A 26,397-nucleotide genomic window follows, 5' to 3' on the forward strand; every position below is an offset into this window, starting at 1 on the left:
TAACTACTACTGTTTGCAGGTTGGGTATATAAATAGCCATGGAATGTGCTCTAGCTTATGCTCTAGCAGAATTGGAGTCTAGTCTCAACTTTGCCATGAAAATTATTTTCAAGCAACAGATCATGAGGAGTGTTCATCCATCCATCCATCCATCCACATATCCACCTACCCACCCGTATCTATCCATTCTCCCACCCACCCACACACCCATTTGCCCAGCCATCGGTACACCCATTCATCCACCGACCCACCCACCCCTCCACCTATCTAGCCACTCACTATCCATGCCTTTTTTCATTCAATGAGTATTTCTGTGGTACTTCCTCTTTGCCAGGCATTGAACAAAAGATTAGATTTAAAGAAGAATAAAGGCCGGGCGCGGTGGCTCACGCCTGTAATCCTAGCATTCTGGGAGGCCGAGGCAGGTGGATCGTTAGAGCTCAGGAGTTCCCGACCAGCCTGAGCAAGAGCGAGACTCCGTCTCTACTAAAAATAGAAAGAAATTATATGGACACCTAAAAATATATATATACAGAAAAAATTACCCAGGCATGGTGGCGCATGCCTGTAGTCCCAGCTACTCGGGAGGCTGAGGTAGGAGGATCACTTGAGCCCAGGAGTTTGAGGCTGCTGTGAGCTAGGCTGACACCACGGCACTCTAGCCTGGGCAACACAGTGAGACTCTGTCTCAAAAAAAAAAAAAAAAAAGAGGAATAAGAGACATACAGTCCCTGGCTTCAATGATAGGCATGCAGACAGTTATACACATTCTACCCAAGTATATAGAGTGCTGTGGCAGAAAGGAGCACTTAGATTTGAGGAGATCAGGGAAATGCTCTGGTCGAGGTGACACCTAAGCTTGATCTTGGTGGGAAAGTTGCATTGGTGAGGCTAGGAATGGGGACCATCCAGGCAGACAGAGACGTGGGGACAAAGGTTCAGAAGTATGAGAATAATCAGTGGGTTAAGGAATCAGAGAAGAGTTCTCTGTGACAAAACAGCCCTGTCAAGTGACAGGGCACAGTCATTATCTCATCCACTGAGTGTAACTTTGGACATACTATTTAGCTGGGCCTCAGTTTCCTCATCCATAAAATGGGATGCTTTATAATATTGGTAGTGCTTAAAATGTGGTCATTGGACAGGTCAGTTCCATCAGTCTACCAGTTAGAAATGCAAATTCAGGGGTCCCACCCAGATCTTCTGAATCAGAGTCTCTGAGTGTGGGCCCAGAAAACTGTTTGAATGAGCTTATCAGGCAGTTTTTATACATGTTACAGTTTAAAAAGTGTTGCTTTAAATTAGGGGCTAGCAAACTAAATCACGGGCCAAACTGGCTCACTGCCTGTTCTGTACAGCTTGTGAGATGAGAGTGGTTTTCCATTTTTAAATGTTTGGAAAAAATCAAAAGAACAGTATTTTTGACACGTGAAATGATATGGAAGCCCCTACGTAATACATCCTCCATTGTGCCTCTTGTCCCACAGATCCTAAAGTATTTACTACCTGACTCTTTATAGAGAACAGTTTGCTGGCTCCTGCTTTAAATGGTCATTCAGACTCCTCCTGACTCAGATAATTCTATGAAGTCTTCCTAATGTGCATCACTGGAAAGAGACACACAGATAACTCAAAACTGGCTAATTAAAAAAAATCATATTTGGCATTAGAAGGCATTTGTAGGATATTATATTTGTCACTGGTCTCCCCTCTTTATGTGGAAGGACAGGAAGCGGGTGGGCAGTCTGGGAGTGCGCTGGGGGTGAGGCCGAGGACGAGGCAGAAGCGGCAGGAAGAGGCAGCAGTTAGCCCAGGGTGCCAGGTGTGCTGCGGCTGAGGCCCTTGGGCACACCGAGAGCAGCTGCAGGTGCACGACAGGTTTATATCTGGGCTTCTAATTAGCGGGTGTCCGGATCAAGGCCTGGCCTCCAACGTGTCTGGATGTTAACGAGGTTGTGTCCCTGGAGTTTCTGCAGGCACATGTGGCTGCCACACAGCACTGGCTGGAATGGAACAGGGCTCAGGACAAATTCCGCCTCCACCACTTGCTAGTTTGGTGACCTTGAGCCATTCACTGAGCCTCTCCCACTCGGTGCAGTTCGTTTCACCAGAGGTTTACGCCGGGCACTGTGCCAGGCACTGGCACCACAGCACAGAGCAAGCTTCAGTTTCTCTGCCTAGAAAATGGGGATGATCCTTGAGTGTGTACATGGCGTCAGTTACCTATGCAACGTGGTGCACTGCAGGCATGCGCCGAATGTCTCTTCCCTTCCCTCTCCTCTGTCCCCAAACCAAGAGGTGTGTGTGTGTGTGTGTGTGCGCGTGTGTGTCGGGAGTCTGGATGTGAGTCACAGAGACACATATTTCTGGGTTGAGATGAGTATGGGAACCTACAGGCTGATCTCCCAATATGTCTAAAAGGGAAAAACTGTTGATTCATTCATTCACGCAACCATTATTACTGAGTACCTACTCATTCCAGGCACTATGTCACAGCAAGTTCTAGGGCTTGGGGGCAGCAAGCAAGACAAGGTCCTCAAGGAACTGTGTGTAGTGAAGACAGAAATAAACCAGAAAAAACAAAACGTATGTAAGGACCAGATCAGAGAGGGAAGAGGGTGCTGTTTTTAGATAGGGTGGTCTCAGAAGCAGGATGGGGAGGTCTAGAGAGGAAGTAAAGACTTTCAGGCAGAAGGAATGTCAGTGCAAAGGCCCTGAGGCAGGACTGGGCTTGGAATGAACGCCAGGGCAGTAGGGACAGAGTGGATGCGAGGTACAGGCAGGAGTGGATGTTGAAATTGTGGGCATGGCTGGATCACACAGGCGTCGTAGGCCCTGGGTTTATCCTAGGTGTGCCCAGGAGCTCTTCAGGCCAGGTAACCAGAGCACCCGCTGCTCTGGTGTGTCAGAAGCCTGTGTTCCAGACTTCTCCCGCGTGAGAGATGGCCCCACACCCAGGGGCCCTGGAAACCTCACAGATTCTCTCTCCCAAGCCACACACGAGGTGTAACTCTCCAAAATTAGATGTGGCCACTGCTTCGGAAAATCTCTTTAATCAACCTGTCATCAGTCCCCCGTGGGTTTGTTAAGGATCTACCCTATGCTCTTTGCCCCGTCCTGGGCAGTGCTGAGGGAACGTGGACACGTAAGATCCTGTGATCAGGAACAGGTGGGAGTCGGGTGGCCCTGGGCTCTTGCTCTGGCCCCACCGTGTGATTTCATCCCTTTGATCCTTAATTTCCTCATCCATAAAATGCACCTATCCTGATCTCTCAAAAGGTTTCTCATGGGACAAACGAGTATTCAATAAATGGTAGTTGCTACTAGTGGCTATTAACTATTTTTAATTCATCCAATAAATACTTCTTGAGTGATTATGATGAAGCCAGCACTAGCTACACTGGGGGGTGTGGAAATAAACAGAATGGAAAAGCTCCCTGCCTTTGCAGCAAACCTATCAGGAAATGGCACTACAGGACAGTGTTCGGTGCTAGGCAGGGACACACAGGGGACCAAAGGAGCAAGATGTGGCAACTAGCAAGACTTAGGCATTCAGGGAGGCTTCCTGAAGTACGTGGAGAGCCAAGCTCTGCAGTAGATGCAAGAGTTAGCAGGTAACAAGATGGGAGGATGATACTCCAGGTGGAGAGAAAACAGAGTGCACAGAAGTTGAAGGTCCAACACGTACCATCCAGCCAGGAGATAAAGCTGAAACTTGCATCTTATTCTACCACCTTTTCTGTAGTCAAATGTTACAGGTGCCTGCCTGCTCTAAACCAAAGAAAATAGCAATTTTCCAACCTGGAGCGTGGTGAAATCAATTTCATCATCAGTGATGACCTGTACTTTCCAAAATGAAAGAATAGAGTAGAATAGAAAATAATAGGAGTATTTCACAGAGAATAAGATAAAGTATTATTTTCTGAAATGATTGTTCAGTTGGGGAATATATGTGCGTACATACAATGTGTGAGACAGTATGTGTGTTTTTAAATGTCTGTATTTATAATATGTACGTGCCATGATGTAAAATGTATTTCTTACTGCAGGTCATGGTATTTTTTTTTTTTTGAGACAGAGTCTCACTCTGTTGTCCGAGCTAGAGTGCTGTGGCATCATCACAGCTCATAGGAACCTCAAACTCCTGACCTCAAGCGATCCTCGCGCCATGGCCTCCCTGAGTGCTAGGATTACAGGCATGAGCCACTGTGCCCGGCCAGATCATGGTCAATAAAACTTGCAAATCACTGTTCTAAGGTGACTTGGCCTGGCACTTTCTTTGAAGCTTCTGTCATTCCTACCTCCATGGACGCCCCCTGTCCTCCAGGCTGTTGTTCTGGTCTAGGGCTAAGCCCTCCAGCTCTTGCCTGGGAAGGGGAAACTGGGGCTGGCATGGGAGCTCTGGCCTCCCAAACCCTGTTGTAAGCTTCTTGGCCCTCCTCCCCCTCCTATGGCCCTCACTCCTCCCCTGGCCATATATAGCAAAGCTAAAAATAGCTGCTCACTTAAAGCACATGCACACACCCCAGCCCTGAAGGAGTAATGTGCTGCTAGGCTGGCTGGCTGTTCCCACCGAGAGACTCCAGCACCCCAAGGGCCATTAGTGCACCTTCCTTTCTGAGATTTTTTGACCTGGGGCCCCTGCTTTGGCCTCAGAGGCCTATAAATGCCCTGAAACTTCAGGCAAGATGTGCACAATGTGCATAGACTATCTGTGTTTTTCTGGGAGGCGTTTTCTCAGATGGTCATCAGATTCTCAAAGTAATCTAGTGCTCAAATAAATTCCAGAACCATTGATTAGTTTAATAATCCCTTCCCCAAAATGTGCAGTGGAAAAACCAGGCCCGAGTTTGACTGTTTTCCATAAAGCTAATGATAATATTAATAGGTAACATTCGTGGAGTGCTTATTATGTGCTAGGCACTCTTCTTGGCACTTGATGTATGTTGTGTTATTTCAACCTTCACAGCAACCCTACGGGGAAGTACTGTTATTACTTCTGTTTTGCAGATGAGATACTGAGACAGAGATCTTATAAGTGGTCTCACTCACGTTCCTCTGGCCAATAAGCAACAGACATGGAACTTGATAATAATAAATGATAATTAAATATCTCATATTATTAATATGTATTTTCATAAATTATAAACAATGATACAAAATAGTCAAGACTGGCTAAATAATTTGTGGGACCTGGTTCAAAATGAAATGATTTTTAAAATCATTAAGAATTTCAAGATGGTGACCACAGAGCATTAACCCAAGCTCAGGACCCTTCCAAGTGCCAGGCCCTGCTTGACTACGTAGTTCCAACACCCGCGAAGCTGGCCTCGACCATAGCAATAAACGTGTCTACCATGTATTGAGTCTTTGCTATGTACCAGCCTCTGTGCTAAGAATCTTACATGCATTGTATTACTTAGGCTTCTTAATAACTCTTATCTACTCCACTAGTGGCTTTCCAACTTTTTTGATTGCAACCTGACTATAATATGCGTATTTCACACTGGAATTCTATATGTACACAAAGCTACAAAAATGTAAAACTGAAACAAACCATCACGAACCAGTATTTCCCTTCCTACAGGCAGTGCTTGCTATTTTCTCTTTTATTTTGTCTTGTTGTGAGAATTAAATAATGCCCTGATATGTGTAAAGCTCTTAGAGTTTGGCATCTGTTAGTGCTTTCATTATTATTTTAATATTACATGCTGAAAAGATGAAGCTTCTGTATTTAAGTATGACAATTAGGTCAAAAACCCAAGCTTCTGTGCTCTGGATCCAGTTTTCTTTCTCCTGTCCAAAGCTAACGACTTGAGTTCATTTTAGTCCACGGAACGCAGGAGCTAAGTGATTTTGCCAGGAAAGAGGACTGAGCAGTAATACCTGGTGTCACATTCTCTGGGCCTGTGAGATGTGTTTCTTGCAGAGATAAGCTTGAAGGAACTTAACCGCTATATTTATTTATTTATTTGCTCCCCCAAAGAATATCTTTTCTATTGATCTATTTGTCTGTCTTTATACCACTGCCATGCTGCCTCGGTTACTGTAGCTTTATATTATCTTAAAAGTAGACAGAGTAAATCGTCCAACTTTGCTCTTCCTGTTCAAGATTGGATTATTCTAGGTTATTTCCATTACCACATACATTATAAAATCAGCTTGTTGATTTATAAAAAAGGCTGCTGGGATTTTGATTGTGATTGTATTAGACCTATAGATCACGTTGAGAGAATGGACCACTTATCAGCAGTGAGTCTTCCAGCCCACACACATGGTGTATGTCCCTATATAAATCTTTAATTCCACTCAGTGATGTTTTGGAGTTTTCACTATCTTGTACACCTTTTGCTAATTTTATCCCTAAGTATCTTGTTTTTTTATGATATTGCAAATGGCATTTAAACTTTATTTTTTTCAATTGTTCATTGCTAGATTATAGAAATACAATTAGCTTTGTGTGTTGACTTTGAATCCTTTTACCTTGCTAAATTAATGTCTTGGTTTTAAGTGAGGTTTTTCTTTGTTTGTTTGTTTTTGATTTTCAGGTTTAAAAGGAGTATGTTTTTTAATTTAAAAATTCTTGATTGCTATTAAAAATCAAATGTAGAGGTCCTACGACAATCTGATATTACTACAGGGAGACACGGTACTTAAACACTCTAGAGTCAGGGCTCAAATCTCAGCTGTGCCAGTTCTTAGCTCTGTGAACCTGGGCACGTCATGTAGCCTCTCTGAGCTTCCGTTTCCTTTTTTCCGTTGGGGATGTCAAAATCTCCCTCAGAATATGGGTTGAGATAATGAAAGGAGATATACATATAAAGCACTTGGCATCCTGGCACATAGAAAATGCCAAAATATATGTTCTTCTTGTATATCCTTCCTACTCCAAAGGTTGAATTAATTCAGGATGGCCTGAACCATCGCGTCTCTGTCTTTGGGAGAATATTTGAGCACAAAAACTGGTTTTTGACTTTGGAGCAGTTAAGATGACAAGACTTTGATCTGCTTAGTCCTGCTAGTATCTGTCGAATCCATGCCAGGCACGATTCCATTTCGAATGTAGAATCAGCATAATTTAACCTCATCTTGAAAATCTCATGTCCCAGTTCACAGCCAGGGGTCAACGTGACAGCCAGCTGAGTCGCTGTCTCGGCAGCTTCTTGGCGTGATCTGGAGACCCCGGGGGAGCAGAGCGGACCCTCGGCAAGACAGGAAAGGAGACATAATAGTCTTTCCTCTCGGTGGCCTTGTTTTCAGTGATTCATGTGTCCGACTGGCTAAGTCCCTGCTGACGTGCCCCTGTCCAGGGCCAGGCCTTTGGGATTCACCGAGCTCGCTTGTTTCCAGGGCCTACTCATTCTGTGCCCCCAGCAGCTGTTCCCAGGACCAGGCCTTGCAAGCCACACCCTTGTGAGGAATGTCAAGTGTCATTTTCGGAGGGCCCTGGCTGAGGGTGGAGTGCGGGGTGAGGGGACAGGGTTGTTTCCTGCTGTAGACTAGAGGGCTGGCCTTGTTCTGTCCTGTCCATTCCCAAGCCAGAGCCACAGAGTAGGTGGGCGGCTGGGTCTGGCCTTCTTGGCTGCTGCATAACTTTCACTCCCTGCTTAAGGGGGAGCTGAAGAGAGTTGACTGGCACAGACCGGGCCTGGCAGAGCCCACAGAGCAATCCATGGGCAGCAGGAACCCCAGAACGACCCTTTCTGGGCCACCAGTGACACCCTGTGCCTGGAGGCCTTCAGGCCAGTGCTGGCTGACTGACCATGGCCAGGGGCAGTGTAGACTGAGGGCCACACACAGAGGCCTGAGGGCTGTATGCAACCTGTTTGGCATGTGTCATGTTTTTATTGCTTTTATTTTTAATTAAATTGGAATTCTTTGTGGATACCTTCTTAACAAAGTGATCAAATTTAACCTCATCAGTGACCAGACAAACTGTCAGCATGTACCCATGACGGGACGTGCAGAGAAGGACGTGACACCATCTATATACTATTCCTGCCAGGAGGGTGTGGGGAGAGGGTAGTTTGTACAGGGCCTTGTAGGCCATTGGAAGATTTTGGCTTTTATGCTGAGAAAAATGGGAACGACAGAAGTGACAAGATCTGGGCTGGGCGCGGAGGCTCACGCCTGTAATCCTAGCACTCTGGGAGGCCAAGGCAGGAGGATCGTTTTAGCTCAGGAGTTCGAGACCAGCCTGAGCAAGAGCGAGACCCCGTCTCTACTAAAACTAGAAAGAAAATTCGCTGGACAACTAAAAAATATATAGAAAAAATTAGCTGGGCATGGTGGCGCATGCCTGTAGTCCCAGCTACTCTGGTGCCTGAGGCAGGAGGATCGCTTGAGCCCAGGAGTTTGAGGTTGCTGTGAGCGAGGCTGACACCACGGCACTCACTGTAGCCCCGGCAACAGACCAAGACTCTGTCTCAAAAAAAAAAAAAAAAAAGGTTAAAAGTGACAAGATCTGAATTCTTTAGCTACTACATTAAGAAGAGCCTGTTTGGGGCTGAGGTTAGGGGGAGGCAGCGTTGAGACCAGTTAGTGAGTTTACTGCAATGATACGGGTGAGAGAGGATGGCGGCTGAGACCACTGTCCCTACGTAGCAGGCGAGCTGGTGAGAAGTGGCATTTGAAGGAAGGGCTGGTCGGTTGTGCTGACAGATTGCGCAGGAGGAGTGAGAGAAACAGGAGTCACGGGTGGTTCCCAGGCATGAACTGAGATGGGGTGAGGTTTATGGAAGGAAGCTCAGGAGTTTGGTGTTGGACACCATGGATAAGACATGCCTGCCTACGGGCATGGGGGCTGTGGGCAGGTCTGAGCGCAGACAGGGTGGGCCTCCTTTTGAACCCAGACTCTACCCACATGGCCCCTTTTCCTCCCGCACAAACAATTCTTTTCTGGTTTCCCAGGCCCTCAGGTGCTGAGCTGATCCAGGGCCTGGCAAAGGGGCTGTCACCCAGTACACAGCCCAAGGCTGTCAGCACCCAGGCCATGTCACCTGGCTAATCCTCTGCTGCTTGTGTGAGCTGTGGGGCATCGTCCGGGGCAGCAGCCTCTGGCATGGGGGTGGTGGAGCCTCGCAGGGGAAGGGACTTGTCATCCACCCGCTGCAACCCGACCCTGCTCCCAGGAACCGGTCACAAGCGCCGCCAGCCCCTTTGCTTTGGGTTGTCTGTCGGTGATCCCAGGAAACCAGAGACTGTGGAGATTTGATGGACGGCGGCATTTGGAAGGCATGGGAAGGGACTTTGGTGCCACCCTTGCAGGAGAGCCAGGGAGCAAAGCCTTGGGATTGTTATGGGGAAAACGTAATGCCGTCTAAATGCTCACCAAAGCGACTTAAATTAATTTAGGAGACCATGTGATGAAGTATGAAAGCCATTTAAAAAGACAGAGGTAGACCCACCTATGCGCATATGAAAAGGAATCTAAGGCATTTTAAGCGAACAGAAGCCATTTGACAAATACTTATTGAGTGCCTAGCATGTGCTAGGTAGTGTTCTCAGAGATGGAGAACAGCTACTTTTTCATCTATTTGTGACATGCATATGCTCATAAATGAATAGAAAAAGGCCTGGAAGGACCTAAATTGTTTTTTTTTTGTTGTTTTTTTTTTTTTTTTTTTTTTTTGAGACACAGTCTCGCTCTGTTGCCCTGGCTAGAGTGCCGTGGTGTCAGCCTAGCTCACAGCAACCTCAAACTCCTGGGGTTAAGCAATCCTTCTGCCTCAGCCTCCCAAGTCACTGGGACTACAGGCACGCACCACCATGCCTGGCTAATTTTTTTTTATATATGTATTTTTAGTTGTCCAGGTAATTTCTTTCTATTTTTTAGTAGAGACGGGGTCTTGCTCTTCCTCAGGCTGGTCTCGACCTCCTGACCTCAAGCAATCCTCCTGCCTCGGCCTCCCAGAGTGCTAGGATTACAGGCGTGAGCCACCGGGCCTGGCCGAAGGACCTGAATTGTCAACAGTGGTCATCAGTAGGGAGATGACAGTACAGAGGTGGTTGATTTTATGTACTCGTCTATAAAAGCTTAATGACTTTTATAATTTTTAAAAAGTTCTTCCTCCCCACGCCAAACAATATTTACATGTAGAAATGATAAGAAGCCCTCAGAGTGCAAAAGGGATTTGGGGGATTTAAGCAGAGTTCCCCAGAGTCTAGGCTCACAATCCCAGATGGTCCCCCTTTCATCCTCCCTGCTCTGGGGCATTCAGCTCTTCAAGGCAAGGCAGAGTTGAAAGAGCAATTGAGGCAAGAGATCTATTCTTTAGTCTCAAATAAGCTACTGTGGGCTGTGTGGCCTTGGGTGGGTTCCTCTACCCTTCTGAGCCTAAACTTCCTCCCTTGTGTAATGAGGGAGCAGGACCACACTTACCCCAAAGATAAGTCGATTTTCTCCCACATGCAATACCTGCTAATGGGCTGTGGCTACCTGGAGAAGTGGTGAAGCCATATCGGGATTCCGCATCATGATTGATTAGCAATGTCTGCTGTGGACATAGGATGGGGAAGAGATGGCGAGATGGTCCATGTGGTAGCAGATTACTTATTGCCTGGGACTAAATGGTCTTGAAGCTCCACTCCAGCTCTGACCTTCTCAGGACTGAGATATTGTCTTTTACACCAGAGTTGAGGTTGTCTATGACTGTGTTGCACATTTGCAGATATCAGGGACCTGATAGTCCATATTAAACATGGGGTGCTGGCACCAGCTCCTACTGGCTCATGAGAGCCCATTGTTAAATTTTCAGAAATTTTTGCAAACTGGCTGTTCAACTGTTGGTAGCTTGACCAGCCATGGCGGAGAATTTATATGGTGGAAATTGGTTAGTGCTTCAACTCGAGGTTGGCTGCTTTGTTTTCCCTGAAAAGCTAGTTTACCAGTATACCCCTGAATATTGTGCTAATATGAAATGCCATTCTTTCCTTCTCATGCAAATTTAGGGTGACCAATCATCTCGGTTTGCTTGGAACTATCCTGGTGTTATCATGAGAAGTCCCACATCTCAGGAAATATTTCAGTCTCAGGCAAACTGGGACGACTGGTCACCCTCCAGTCCTTTCCCCTGAAAATGAAGGGAGCTGACATTTGTTGAGAGCCTGAAATCTCCGCTAGACAACCCATGTAATACAGCAACCATATAAGGTAAACTTGCTATGCTCACTTTACTGAGAGGAGATAGACTCAGAGAGAACTTGTCCAAGGCTGTGTGCTCGTTAATTCATTTGACAGTGTCTGCTGAATGCCCTGCCCTCCGTGTGTTAGTCATTGCATCGAGTGCGGGGAATGCCGTGGTGGGCAAGGCAGACTCGGTCCCTGCCCTTAGGAGCATGATCCTAACAGCAGAGACCTGCACCTAACAGTTACTTAGCTACAAGGTGTGACAAACCATTGGAAGGGGAAGTGGAAGGGTTTATGAACTGATAACAGGGGATCCTGGCCCGGTCTGGTAATCAGAGAAGGCTTCCTTGAGGAAGTGATGTTTGAGCTGAGAGCTGCAGGATGAATATGGGTTAACTTGGTGACAGGGGAGCCCACGTTGTGGCAGGCAGGAGGGAAAGCAAATGCAAAGGCTTGGAGATGAGCCCAGAGCATGTTGTGTTCCAGAAAAGGCTTGAGCACAGAGACTGAGAGGGGAGTGGGGTCGATGAGGCTGGAGAGGTTGGCAGGACCCAGATCATGTGGGCTTCATGGGTCACAGTGAGGAGTTTGCACTTCATCCTTCTGATAGACTCTGGGGTACACCCTCAAATACCCCTCAGGACCAGGGGCCTCGATCCCGCAGCTCCCGGGAGTGTCAGCCGCTGACTGTGCCTAGCTGGGCACTGCCCTCATTGAAAGCGGTTGCTTCAGCCACTGTTCACTACAGGAATACAAAGACCTGGCCCCCTTGCTTCACTTTTGGGCAACTCTGAAGGGTTATTCCAGCTCAAGAGATCCCCTTGGGATCAGTTGGAGATTCTGTTGCAGATGCTCAACTTCTTCCGCTGCCAACTCCTGCACCCTTCCTTATGGGTGTTCTTTCTGAGAGCTCTAACCCCCAAATCACCACCTGCAACCTCAGCCTCAGACTCTGTTCCCTGGGGATCCTGACCCGAGGCAATCCTCAGGCACTGGGAAGCTACAAGGATCTTAAGAGCGGGAGTAGCCTGTTGAGATCTGCATCTTATAAAGAAGGTGACTCTGGCAGCAGCAAAGGGTCAACTGAAGTCGGGAACAGGGAGGATACCACTACAGTCAGCCAGGGAGACTGGGATGGCTTGGACTGGACGGATGGGGTGGAGATCAAGAGAAGTGGAAAAGTGGAAGTGATACATAGAGTCAGGTCTATCTGTTTCCAAAGCCCACGCAGTTCCCACTATTCTTTGCTGCCCCCAAAGCTGTCTCAGCCCTGACTTGCTTTCCCTGGGATGCTGGGTCCACAGTCTTTCTCAAAGTGGGTTAGAGCCCAGCTGGGATGAGTCCCCTGTACTCAGGAGTGTCTATATGACATCTGTGGCATGGACATACCTGTTCACCACAATGTGAATTTCTGATTTACGTGGTCTAGCCTTGGTGTGCTTGGACAAGAGCCGCTGACCCTGGACTCTCTAATGCTTCCTCCACACCTGCCATGCTCCATCTTAAACCCTGTGTGAAATCTGCTGATGGTATTTTCATGGGGCTGCCCACAGACCTTGTACTAACATCTGATACTATGTGAGAGGACTTGAAAAAGGACCAGGAATGGCTGGTAGATTAAGTAGACAAGGCGTAGATAAGAGAGCTGCCCTAGGAGGTACGAAGTGACAAATGTCCCAGATAATAAGGAAGGAAGTTGGTTTTCCGAATACGGTAGCTTTGAAACTGGGCTTTGAAGGATGTGGGGAAACAAGGCTGGGAAGGTGAGTCAGAACCAGGTCATGAAGGGACTGGACTGTCAGGTAAGGACATCCACAGGCCAGGGAGACCCCTGGAGAGGAGCAAGTCCTGTTTCCTTTCTCTCCAACTCTGTTCAGTTCTCAGTGTCTTAGTCTGTTTTCTGTTACTTACAACAGAATACCTGAAACTGGGTAATTTAAAAGAAATGAAATTTATTTCTTACAGTTCTGGAGGCTGGGAAGTCCAGGGTCAAAGGGCCTTCTTGCTGGTGGGGACTCTCTCAGAGTCCTGAGGCCGTGCAGGGCATCACATGTGGAGGGAGCTGAGTTTGCCAACTCAGGTCTCTCTTCCTCTTCTTATGAAGCCACAAGTCCCACTCCCATGACACCCCATTATTCCATTAATCCACGAATAGATCAATCCATCCACGAAGGCAGAGCCCTCACGTCCCAATCATTTCTGAAAGGCCCCACTTCTCAATACTGCCACATTGGAGATTAAATTTCAACATGAGTTTTGGGGGGGTGGCAAATATTCAAGTCATAGCACCTAAGGACACTGACGTTCCAACCTCAGGTGATTTCCTAGCAGTAGGAAGGTGTCACTGGCCGGATGGGTGGTGTTCTCTCCTCAGATTTGGAGCAGAATCCCTGGTCTGGCCCACATGTCTCTTCTCTGTCTGAAAGTGGATTCTAGATCTCCTAGCCGCTCCTTGAAGTCTTAGTCCATTTGAGGTTGCTACAAAGGAATACCTGAGGCTGGGTACCTTATAAAGAAGAAAGGTTTATTTGGCTCAAGATTCTGTCAGCTAGAAAGTTCAAGATTGGGCATCTGCCTCTGCTGAGGGCCTCAGGCTGCTTCCACTCATGGCAGAAGGTGGAGGGGGAGCCAGTATGTGCAGAGATCACATGATGGGAGAGGAAGCAAGAGAGAGAGAGAGAGAGAGAGACAGAGAGAGAGAGAGGGAGGGAGGGGGAGAGAGAGAGAGAGAGAGAGAGAGGGAGAGAGAGAGAGGGAGAGAGAGAGAGGAGGGAGGTGCCAGACTATTCTTAACAACCAGCTCTTGGGAACTAATAGAGCAAGAATTCACTCACCCCCTAAGGGAGGGCATTCATCTATTCTTGAGGGATTCACCACCATGACCCAAACACCTCTTATTAGGCCCCAACATTGGGGAGGAAATTTCAACGTGAGGTTCGGAAAGGGGCAAATATCCAAACCTGAGGTTTAGGTGAGGATTTCTGAACCTTTAACTTGTAAGGGGTGTTCTAAGATTCTTAGAGGTACAAGCACTCGTCAGAGTACTTGGCTGTGACCCCCAATAACTGCCACACTCTGTCATCATGAGCAAGTCATTTAAATTCTTAGTTTCAGTTTTTCCAACTGTAAAATCAGAGTGATGATACCTGTTATCTATTAGGATTTTTTTTTTTGACTGCAGGTAACAGAAATGACTTAAACCAGTACTTTCCAAGAGACATATAATGTGAGCTACATATGTAATTTAAAATTTTCTAGTAGCCACATTTAAAAAGGGTGAAATTAATTTTAATATATTTTATTTAACCCTTCATTCAAAATATCATTTCTGTGTATAATCAATATGTAATTATTAATGAAATATTTTACATTCTTTTTTCAAAAATTCTGTGATATTCAGTGCTGCTCAATTTCCACATGTGGCTAGTGGCTACTATATTGGACAGCACAGACTTAAACAATAAGGATATTTATGATCTCATGTAAACAAGAATCCAGAGGTAGAGCAGTTCTAGGATTGGTTAACTCAGAGGCTTAACAGTGTCAACAAGGACCCCAGGATCCTGCCACCTTTCTGCTCTGCCATCCACAGAATTTCAGCTTTGTTTTCAGCTAACTCTCCTCATGGCCCCAAGATGGCTGCCATAGCTCCAGGGGTCACCTCTAGATGCATCAACATTCAGCAGAGGGTGTGTTTCTCTACACGTATCTCTTCATAAGAGCAAAGAACTCTTTCCTGCCTTCCCTGCTCCCCCACCCAGCTGACTCTCCCTTGGTCTCAATGTCAGATTTCATCATGTACTCATGTTTAATTCAATCATAGTCAAGGAGGATAGACCTGAAAGCCTGGCTTAGAGCAATCAGGATTTACCCCTGGAATTGGAGACAGGCTTACCTCTCTCTAATTAATGGAGGAGGACTGGACACTGGAACAAAATTGAAGTTCTGTCAGCAAAGAAGTAGAAAATTGCTGTTGTGCAAAGTGGGTTTAATGGAACAGAAATCCTGGCAGATGTTCTGCAAAAAGTGTCTTCTCATTAAATAACATCTGCCTCTTGGACATTCATGGTACTCATGAGTACATTAAGGGTTCTGATAAGTCCCGTGATAAGGAAACCTTTCATTTTATTTAACTTTGATTTTTCTCAAACTTTCTTGACTTCAGAACTGTTGTGGTTTTTTTCCCTCGACAAAAACCCAAGTCTTGAGAAACACATTTCTGGAGACCTTGCCTTAATGGATTCTTTGTTTGTACAGCAGGGATTATCTTCCACAGGCTATAAGCTGCCACGTTGACCCCTTTTGGTTGGAACTTGAACGACCTGCACAAACATGTTGGGAAAATTCCTACAGACAAGGGCAAAGGCAGAGTATCCAGGGGCTCAGGCCACAGTCATTGTTTCCCTGAAAAAGAACAAAAAGTACAGTTTCCTCTGCGCTAAACTCATCCAAACCTTGGATTCATACCCTGTGGGAAAGTCTCACATAAGGTCACATGCCGAGGCCATTGGTATGTGGTTATTTGCTTATTTTCTTTGCCTTCGCCCTGATGATCCATATAGTGTCTTCCTTCCTGAGATAGACAGACCTCTTTGTCAAAGCACATGTATTCAGATTGATATTTAAAACCACAGAAGCCCTTTTATCTGATATCATCAAGACCAGTTGTGAGTTGGTTAATTGAATGAGTCAGTGAAAGCAGAGAAACCTAAAAAAGACACAAATATTATAATTTTTTATTTTAATTTAAATCACATACGTGTATAATGTATAGTCATTCAACCTTTATTTTTCATTCTCTGATCTTTTGGTGACAAAGTCTTTATTGAATGAAGTTTCCCATTGTCTTTCGTGCATGCCCATGATGTATAGTCTACAATTTCCCATTTCTTTTGGTTTCTTTAAAGTGGAATGAGAAGTTAAAGGCACTTGCAAAGCAATCCAAACATAGAAAATATCTAGATTTTTATCATTTCATTCTCAATCTTTTATAGTTATTTAATTCATACTGAATTTGAGGACACATTTTCAGGGATTCTCCTTTACAGACGTCTGAAACCATTTGGCTTTTCAGAGAAATAACAAAACTCTTTTTTTGGCACATTCATTTTTCACTGGTTTACATTGATAAACATTAATAAATCACATCATCTCAATAATGAACACAACTGAAGTCAACGAGTTGGGGAACAGTGTGAAAATAACTATACGACTTCATATGTGGGTATAGAAGCATTGGGCTTGCTAGAGTACAGTCTACCAGCCTGCAATATCCATGTGCGAAGGGCGTCAGTTAGCAGGTTTTATAGGAGGAACGCAGGGTGCTGGTTGCTTGGAGGTCAGTGGAGAGGTTTTACAGCTCCCAGCCCAGGAAGCACATCCGAATAATCTGAGCTGCCTTAAAAAACTCCAATGTCCAGATCAACTAAGTCATAATCTCTGGCCTGGAAGGTGGATCTTGTACTGCAGATATGGCTTCCAAAACTATTCTGTAGTGTGTGTTTAGGGACATGAAGGCAGACGAAGGGACCCCAACATTTTCTTCCTCCCAAGGACAGAAGCTCTGAGGCCGTCTCACTGTGTCAGGGGTTGTGCCCAAACCAGCAAGACCTGGGTGTTCCGGAGCACGGACGTGCTTTCTTACACGTAACTCGACCTAGGCAGAAAATGGGAGCTGGTCTCACTTTCTCCCTCTAAGTTCTCTCTGTCTTCCCTGGGTCCTTTTCATCTTTCCAGTTAATCCTTTCTGGGCCAGCTTTTCTGAGCAAAGACTCTGACCTGCCAAAAAGCTAGCCTTTATTGAGCACTTGCTGTGTGCCAGGCGCTGTGTTAGCTGCCTCACATATAGTTCGTATATTTTTCAACCAACCCTCCCCACTCCCTGCCACTTAAGACCTGGAGCATCGCCTCTCCTCTGGACCATTGCTCTGGTGCCATGTGTTTATTTTTGTGATCCGTTAATTAAATTTAGTCTATCCCTGGCATTCAACTCCAAGCCCCTTGCGGGCAGCGACTGCATATGTTTAGTTCGCCATTGTATCGCAGCACCTCACGTGATGAATGCGTGGTCGGTAGCAAATACTTGTCAAATCCGAAGGAATGAAGGAACACCCAGATGAAGTAGGTATCATCACCTCCATTTCACAGGACAAACGGAAGCTCAGCAGGCTTCATTAATTTATGCATGTTTTAGAACGACTCAGTGTCAGAGTTAAGGTTAAAATCCATGTTATTCTGTACTAACCAGAGCAACTGCAGGGAAAAGGCTATACTCAGGTTTTACTGAATTCAGGTGCTCTGTATTTACCTTGGTTACAGCCTTCACTAGCCTTTTCCATGCACCCCAATAATACCCAGGGTTTGAGCTGCTGAATCTAGACCTGAACACCCTTGGCAGTCACTGCCATTCACTATTGAGCACCTACTGCACCCTGAGTCATGAGGGAAAAGAGACGTGGTTTCTACCCCTCGAAGGACATTCAGGAAATGATAGTTGCGAAGTCATCAGATGTTCACTGAAGGCGTGTGTGGGCCTGGGAACTGCGCTCCATGCTAGGGTCACAGTGGGAATAAGGTAGACACGGCTCTCTCCCTCTTGGAAGCCAAGGGCAGGTAGGGAAGGCTTATAGTGCGCGAATGGTCATGATAACTATTTAAGCGCACCAGGGGAAAGCGCTAAGAAGAAGGGTGGGATAACAGCGTGTGTCTGTTTCCGGCAGTGCTCAGGGAATGGGGCTCAAGAAATCTTCCTGGATGAAGTCACAATTAAACTGAAACTTGAATTATCAGTAGAAGTTGGCCAGGGGACGGGGGAGGAGAAGAGCACACTGAGAAAAGGGGACAGCATGTGCAAAGTCCCTGGGGTGGGAAGGTGTGTGTGACTAGAGAGCAGTTCAAGGTGAGGCAGGGGAGGTGGCAGGGGCAGCCCATGCCAGGCTTTGTGGGCTGCCGAGAATCTTGGTCCTCGCCCCGAGGACAATAGGAAGCCCTGCAGGGTTTACAAAGCCTAGCGAGGGGGCAGCCACAGTATATCAGAGGAGGCACTGCCTTCTGCAGAGGGTCCCTCTCTGCAGATGGCTGTGGGCAGGGTCTTCCTTCTTTGGATGTGTTCTTCCTGTCCCCAGGGACAACTGTCCTGTCTTAGAGAGAGTCAGGCTGGGGATGGCCCCAGCAGCTGGCTTATCCCCCTTCCCAGGGCCCCGTCACTCCCAGCCTCCCTTGGGTGTCTGTGCCTCTTGCCACTTGCTTGTAAGTTTCCTAATATAGCCTGGCCGTTTCCTCCCAACCGGTGGCCAAGAGCAGCTCTCCTGTTGCAATCTCAGTTTTTCCCTGAGCTTAAAGGGACCATGTCAGCCCATTTCATGCCAAGTTTAAGCTAAAGGTAGGTTGGCTGATTTAATTTCACCAACTCGTCCAACCCAGGGATTAGATGTCTTCTCTCCATCCCCGAATTTTCCATCTTCTCTGCTCTATTCTTGTTCACTTTCTCCTTTCGTATTTTTTTTCTTCTTTCTTCTAAGAAGATGTAGAAGGAGCATAGCTAGACGTGCATGGATGTGAGTTTTGCCTCTGGCTTGTTTATTGGCTGTGTCATCTTAGATGAGTCCTTTGTTCTTGCCGGACCTTAGTTTTTTCTCATCTATAAAATAGTCACCATACAATGCCTCTCCAGTTATTTTCACAGAGGTGTTTTCAGAGGGATAAAGCAGAAAGCATAAACTGTTACAGAATGTATGAGGTTCATTCACTCATTCATTCATTCATTCATTCAACAAATATTTGTTGAGTACCTATTTGGCACTGCTGTAGACACTGAGGATACTTCAGTGAAAAAAAACAGAAAGGAATCCCTGCCTTTATGGAGCTTGCATGCCAGTAAGGGAGATGGTCAATAAACAAAAGAAAAAGCAAAATATATGTTATAGTAGATACGCTACGAGGAAAAATAAAGCAAAGAAGGGAGATATAAAATCTTGGGTGGGGGTGATAATTTTACATAGTGTGGTCAGGGATGGCTTTACTGAGGTGACATTTGAGTAAAGGCTTGAAGATGGCAAGGAGGTGAGCCACATAGATATCTGGAGGAAAAGCATTACGGGCAGAGGGAACAGCACGTGCAAAGGTCCTGAGGCAGGCCCATGGCTAGAGTGTGGGAGGAACAGCAAAGAGGCCTTTGTGGCTAGAGTGGAGTTAGGGAAAGGGGAGAATGGAAGAGAAAGGAACAGAGGAGTGATGGGGATGAGGTCAGGTAGGGACTTGTGGGCCATTAAGGACTTCAGCTTTTCCTCTGAGTGAGAAGGGGCAATGCAGTGTCATAATCTGACTTACTATATTCGACAGAATCCCTCTGATTGCTGTGTTAGAAATAGGTAGAAGGGGCAAGGGCAAAAGCAGGACACCAGTGTGGCAGCGACTATGAAAATTCAGGTGAGAGAGAACAGGGGCTCAGGCCACCTTCTAGTCAAAGTGGAGGTGGTGAGAATGGCTGGATTCTAGAGCTGATGGATTTCCTGATGGGTATTCTTTTTTCTTAAATTTTATTTATAATTTATTTATTTAAATTTTTAAACAATCAACTTTATTGATGTATAATTTCCATACATAAAATGCATTCGAAGTATACATTGGTGACAAATGTATACACCTTTGTAAACTACCAGCGCAATCAAGATACAGCATGTTTCCACCAACTCAGAAACTCTCCTTGCGCTCCCTCTGCATTTGATCCCTCCCTGGCAACCACAGATCCACTCTGTGCCACCATAGGTTAGTTTCTCCCAGACTTCCATGTAATTGGAATCATATAGTTTGCGCTCCTTTGTCTCTGGCTTCAGTCACTTAGCATGCTTTGGATCTCCATCCATGTGTTACATGTAACAGTATTTCATCACGTGGCTGCACTACCATTTGTTTATCCACATGCCATGTGACAGGCTTTTGGGTTGTTTCCATTTTGTGTTGTCTCATTTTTTATCCTCAAAAAAATCCTGCAAAGTGGGTATTACTTTTTCGTTTTCCAGATAAGGAAACTGATAATCAGAAGGAACTTGTCCAAGGTTCCACGGCTTAGATGATATTTGAAACCGGGTTGACTCCATGTCCATTCTGTCCCTCTGCCCCCATCCAATGTGGTCACATGTGAATGAGCTCGGAAAGTGGAACCTATTCAGTCCCCATCTATCTGTCTCCCCAGTTTCTTCTGTTGGACCACATTCTCATTTCTCTGGGCACTGCACCTGCCACAGAGCCCCATTTCTCCACTTGCTCAGCTTGAGTTGGATCTTAGTTCAAGTCCCACTTGTGTTCCCAGTCACATAACTTCTCTGGACGCCAATCCACCTATGCAATGGAGGTCATTTTTGCATCTTCCTCTTGGAGAGCCCTCCCGATGCCCTCCCCTCCATTTCTCTTTGGCCCTTTTATAGCTGATATTTCAAGATCCTTGGTTTTTCCAGGCTGGTCACTGAAGGGAAGGAGGGCCCAGATGTCTCTCGCCTCTGGCCGCTCCCCCTGCTGTACAGAGGGCCTGAGAGCACCAGGGACCTTCCCTGACCGATTAAATCAGAACTTCTGGTGGTGAGGCCTAGGGACCCATTGTTTTATAGGAAAGCTTCCCTGGTGCTTCTAATGTGCCACGGGCTCAGAGCGTGAGCCTTGGTATCCGATAGACTTAGGATTGGATCCTGCTTCTTTGGTCAAGTTGCTTTACCTCTCAGACCACCAGCCTCCCCTCCTAGAAATAAGCATCACCATGGGACCTGCCCCACAGGACTGCTGAGAGGTTTAAGTGAGCCTTTGACATTGGACCTGATCCTTAATGGGGGCTCTTAATGCAGAAGGGGCTATGGCGGGGGTAGGGGTGGGGCCCTGAGCTGCAGCAGCCTGTGCTGGGAGGGACCAGGCAGTGCAGGCGCATCTAGACGTGCTCTCCTTTGCCTCCAGAGGCACAGTGCCCCAGTTTCTAGAAGCCCAGCATCTCAGAGTTAGGTCAAGCCCTAGAGAGCTTTTCACCCAACACATCATTGATAGATGAGGCAACTGAGGCCTTAAGAAAGCGAGTTGCCCAAGGTCACCCAATGAGATGGAGTCTGTGGACAGGACCAGAGAGTCATTCTGCAGACATCAGTGGAGCACGTCTGTGTGCCAGGCACGGCTCCAGCTTCCAGGGATCCATCAGAGAACAAAATAGAAAAGATCCCTGTCTTCATGGAGCTTCCATTCTAGCAAGGGGAGCAAAGCAATAAATGTAATAAACAGGTCATATGTATGTTAGAGGGTGAGAAATGCTTTGGGAAAAAAAAAGGATAAGTAGGAAAGGGAGCAGAGTGCTGGCTGGGGTGAGGTGCCGACATATTGCAATTTTCAATGATGTGGTCATGGTAGGTCTCATGGAGCAAAGACTTGAAGGATATTTGAGGAAAAGAGTCCCAGGCAGAGGGAACAGCCAGTGCAAAAGACAGAATAAGAGCATGCCTGTTGGAGTGAGCTTGGGAGTCCCTCCCCTGGTTGGCTGTTTCAGTTACCCAGCCATCCTGCTCTTGGGCATTTGATGGGAAGAAGGCCATTTGGGTTTTGTTAACCAGGGGAAAGTATCAGCATGTGTTTAAAACAAAGGCTCCTAATTTCTGCCTTCAGTTCAGTGAACATTATGTATCAGGTGCTGTTCTAGGTGCTGGAGGTACGAAGACGGAGGCAGTGGTGCTGCCGGGGGAGAGAGACACCAAGATGGTGGCACAGGTGTGTGTGTGGGTGGGTGAGGGGAGATGTGACCTGGAGGTGGCTGGGTATCCCCATCTATAGGGACATCAATCTCCAAGCTGACATCTGAAGAGGGGAGGGGAAAGGGTTGGGGAAGTCAGCAGGGCATACATGGCAATTAAAAAACACTGGATGGTGCATTCACCCAGGGAGAATGGGAGAAGGTTTTGGATGGAGCCCTGGGAAGAACCACAGGTTGGGACGGGGGTTATTTTGGCAGCTGTGTGTCAGTTTGTTCATATAACTCAGGTGCCCTCACATGTTAGCACAATTTTATAAAATCACAGTATCACAACAATTTTTTTTTTTTTTGAGACAGTCTTGCTCTGTCATCCTGGGTAGAGTGCAATGGTGTCATTACTCACTGCAACCTCAAACTCCTGGGCTCAGGCGATTCTCCTGCCTCAGCCTCCCGAGTAGCTGGGAGTACAGGTGTACCGTGACACCCAGCTAATTTTCTGTGTTTAGTAGAGATGGACTCTCGCTCTTGCTTAGGCTGGTCTTGAACTCCTGAGCTCAAGCAATCCTCCCACCTCGGCCTCCCAGCGTGCTAGGATTACAGGTGTGAGCCACCATACCTTGCCTCAACATATCTTTTTGTTCAGAGTTTTTCAGTGGTATTAACTCATTTAAACCTAAAAAAAACCCTTATGAGGTAAGAAGCAGTTATTATCTCTGACAGATGAGGAAGCTGAGGCACAGAGAGGTTAAGTCAGTTGCCCAAGGTCACACAGCTGGGAAGGGCAGAGGCAGGATTTGGACCCAGGAGCCTGGCTCTGGAGTCTGTGCTCCTAACCACTAGTCTGTGCTGGCTTTCAACTCACATAAGGCTTGTGTGGCCTACTAACAAACTCCATCCTTCCAGAAGCTCATGACTTGTGTACCGGCAGGGCCTTGGTCGCTGACACCTCCTTGTACACACCACTATCCTTTGTATGTTTGGTTTCACATGCTCTCAGCTTCACTAACGCCCACAACCTCATACACTCAGCCTCGAGTGCCTCCTATTTGTTCTCTGACACTCAGATGGCCTTGCACACTCAGAACCTCATACACATCCCTAATGTCACCTCCATGGACCTCAGGCACTCACCCCACCACGTACACACCAACCTGCACATTCATGATCAAAAGACACTGACATGCACGCCCACAGAAGTGTCTTGTAAACACAATCTGGTACAGATACACACACTCGCAGCCCTGCGTTCTCCAACTTTCACACCACTGTGCAAACTCACTGGCTGATGCATTCGTGACCTTGAGTGTTCACATCACCTGGGACGCTGGGATTACTGTGCACGTACATTGAACCTCACGGACCCACGGGGCCTTGGCTGTTCACACAGCTTTGCACTTCTACACTCGGCTCACACAGCCTCACCTTATCTTGCACACTTGTGACCTTGCCATGTTCCCACCGGAGGAAATATTCACCCCGCGGTGCAAACTCCTGGCTTGCCCACTCGTGTTAGCCCCGCATAGGCACAGTAACCCGGCACTCTCCGCCCCCGCGGCTGTTCGTGCTCTCCCAGCCCCGGCCCGCCTTGCACACCGAGTCTCGGTGCACGCGCGGGGCCCCGCCGTGCCGCCCCACTGACGCGCCCTCTCCTCGCCCGCAGGGACGTACCAAGGCCAGTTCACCAACGGCATGCGCCACGGCTACGGCGTGCGCCAGAGCGTGCCCTACGGGATGGCCGTGGTGGTGCGCTCGCCGCTGCGCACGTCGCTGTCGTCCCTGCGCAGCGAGCACAGCAACGGCACGGTGGCCCCGGACTCGCCCGCCTCGCCGGCCTCGGACGGCCCGACGCTGCCGTCGCCGGCCATCCCGCGCGGCGGCTTCGCGCTCAGCCTGCTGGCCAACGCCGACGCGGCCGCGCGGGCGCCCGGGGGCGGCGGGCTGTTCCGGCGCGGCGCGCTGCTGGGCAAGCTGCGGCGCTCCGAGTCGCGCGCGTCGCTGGGCAGCCAGCGCAGCCGCGTCAGCTTCCTCAAGAGCGACCTCAGCTCGGGCGCCAGCGACGCCGCCTCCACCGCCAGCCTGGGCGAGGGCGCCGAGGGCGCCGACGAGGCCGCGCCCTTCGAGGCCGACATCGACGCCACCACCACCGAGACCTACATGGGCGAGTGGAAGAACGACAAGCGCTCGGGCTTCGGCGTGAGCGAGCGCTCCAGCGGCCTCCGCTACGAGGGCGAGTGGCTGGACAACCTGCGCCACGGCTACGGCTGCACCACGCTGCCCGACGGCCACCGCGAGGAGGGCAAGTACCGCCACAACGTGCTGGTCAAGGGCACCAAGCGCCGCGTGCTGCCGCTCAAGAGCAACAAGGTCCGCCAGAAGGTGGAGCACGGCGTGGAGGGCGCCCAGCGCGCGGCCGCCATCGCGCGCCAGAAGGCCGAGATCGCCGCCTCCAGGTAGGACCCCGGGTGGGGGCGGATGGGACGGGCTCCGGTCCGGAAGGGGGCCTGGGGCAGGGCAACCTAGGAGGCCCTGTCTCCAAGCCTGTTCCTGCTGCTTTTACCGTCAGGGGTTCCCCATGATCTTTAGTGGGTTAACTGGATGCTCTCAGGAGCTGGTGTCACCTGTTCACCCAACCATTGGTCCTCTCGTCCATCCACTGAGCCTCACCCAGCCCCTCCACTGACTTAACCCTTCTGTTCATCCAACCTTTCTAGTATCCACCCGAACAACCGTCTCTCCAGTCATCCACCCCACTCACCCACCCGCTCCACTTTCTGTTTACCCACTCAGCCATCCGGTCACCTATCCATCCACCCAGCCACGCAGTCAGCCACCCAGACATCCATCCGAATCCACCCAATCCCTCATTCACCTAACTTCTCTAACACCCACGGAACAAGTCTCTTCATCCACCCAACCATCTCCAGTCAGGCAGCCCCTCTAACGTCCACCTGAACAACCACTCATCCTCACAGCCACTTACTCACTCCCATCCACCCATCCAGTTTTCCATCTTTTTATCCACCTTAACCATCTAAACATCAACTCAACTCCCCAGACATCCATCCAAACATCCAGACGCCCATTCCACCACTCATCCATCCCCTTATCCACTGATCACCTGCTCTCACTCAGCTTCTTCCGTCCACCCAGCCACCCCGGTCACCCAACCACAGTTCCACCCAAAAGTCCGTCCACACTTCCATTCACTCACCCACCCCCCAACCCTGCATCAGTCCACCCTCCCATCCAGTAAGCACCAGCTCTACATCTACATTCAAACTCCTCTGAGTTGTCTCATTGTACTTCAGATAAACTTCTAGTGTTGGCTGCAAACATTTGCAGCACCTACTAGGCACATGGCAATTTTAAGTACTTTATAAATATTTGACTCATTCACTCCCCTTAACAACCTTATAAGACTCCATTTTGCAGATGAGCTAAATGAAGCTCAGAGAGATAATGTGACTTGTCCAAAGTCGCATTTAGTGAGTGGCCTTTCCTAATCTGGTTCCCACCCTCCTATCCAGTCTCATTTCTTTTTCTTTTTTACCATTTTTGCCTTGGGCCTGGATTGTTTTCCTCTGTGCTAGTAACTCTGGCCTTTTATCATCCTTCTTCAGTTCCTCCTGCCACAGGGCCTTTGCTCATGCTACTTCCTCTGCCTGGATTGCTCTCCTTCCTCTTCCTGCCCACTTAATTTCTACGCCTCCTTCAAAGCTCAGGTCAAGCCTGACTCCCTTGGAGAGCTGACAAGGTCCAACCCCCAGGACAGGCAGACTGTCACTCAACTGCGGGACCTATGCTGAGAGCATATCACAGTTGCAGCCTCACGTTGCCTATGTGATTTGTTTTTAACCTACCACTTGTGAAGGTCTCCCTGTGCGCCAGTCACGGTTCTGAGGTCTTTACCTTTATAACTCATGTAATCTCTACAAGGTCCTAACGAGGCAGGCACTGCTATTATTCTCATTTTGCACATTTGGTGTGAGCTGCAGAGACAGCAGTGGGTGCGACAGGAGGGTGGTGCAAGGCACTCACCTGTCCCGGGGCTATAGCAGTCCTATTGGAAAAGGGGCCTGTGTTCTTCAGAGTTAAGCAGACCTAGGGCCAAATCCTGGCCCCACCGTCTTTGAGCTCAGTGACCTGGGCAGGTCAGGTTGCCTGTCTGAGCTTCAGTTTCCCCATCAGGGGCACCACCATTTCATAGTTGTATGTCCTTGCAAATCAGTTTTCATCTCTAATCTCAGTTGTCTCATCTGTAAAGATGGGGTTGGTCTGAGGCTTAAGAAAGGTAGCGCAGGTGCCGTGGTGCATAGCCCTGTCTCGAGGTGAGTTCCCCGGGAAGCAGACTCGGAGACGGAGATTAGCGAGCAGGAAGTTTCTAGGGAGTGCTCTCAGGATCGGCACTGTGGGGATGGGAAGGAAGCAGGACTGGGCAGTGGGAGATGCCCGGGCTGCGATGCAGTCTCCACAGATGTCTCAGCCGACCACAAGGGGCGCCCTGCAGTAGTGGTGGCCTTCAGTGTTGTCCCAAATCGGGGTAAGGGAG

General features: G+C 48.1%; 1 protein-coding gene across 1 annotated transcript in view; it reads left to right on the plus strand.

Moving 5' to 3' along the window:
- JPH2 (junctophilin 2) overlaps positions 1–26,397 on the plus strand; it is a 73,125-nt gene that overhangs the window by 1,537 nt on the left and 45,191 nt on the right. The window contains exon 2 of the mRNA XM_045529185.1: positions 23,509–24,298. Within this exon, the coding sequence (XP_045385141.1) occupies positions 23,509–24,298 (790 nt within the window). The remainder of the gene's footprint in view (positions 1–23,508; positions 24,299–26,397) is intronic.

This window comes from Lemur catta, chromosome 17, assembly GCF_020740605.2.
Source record: "Lemur catta isolate mLemCat1 chromosome 17, mLemCat1.pri, whole genome shotgun sequence".
Lineage (NCBI taxonomy): Eukaryota > Metazoa > Chordata > Mammalia > Primates > Lemuridae > Lemur > Lemur catta.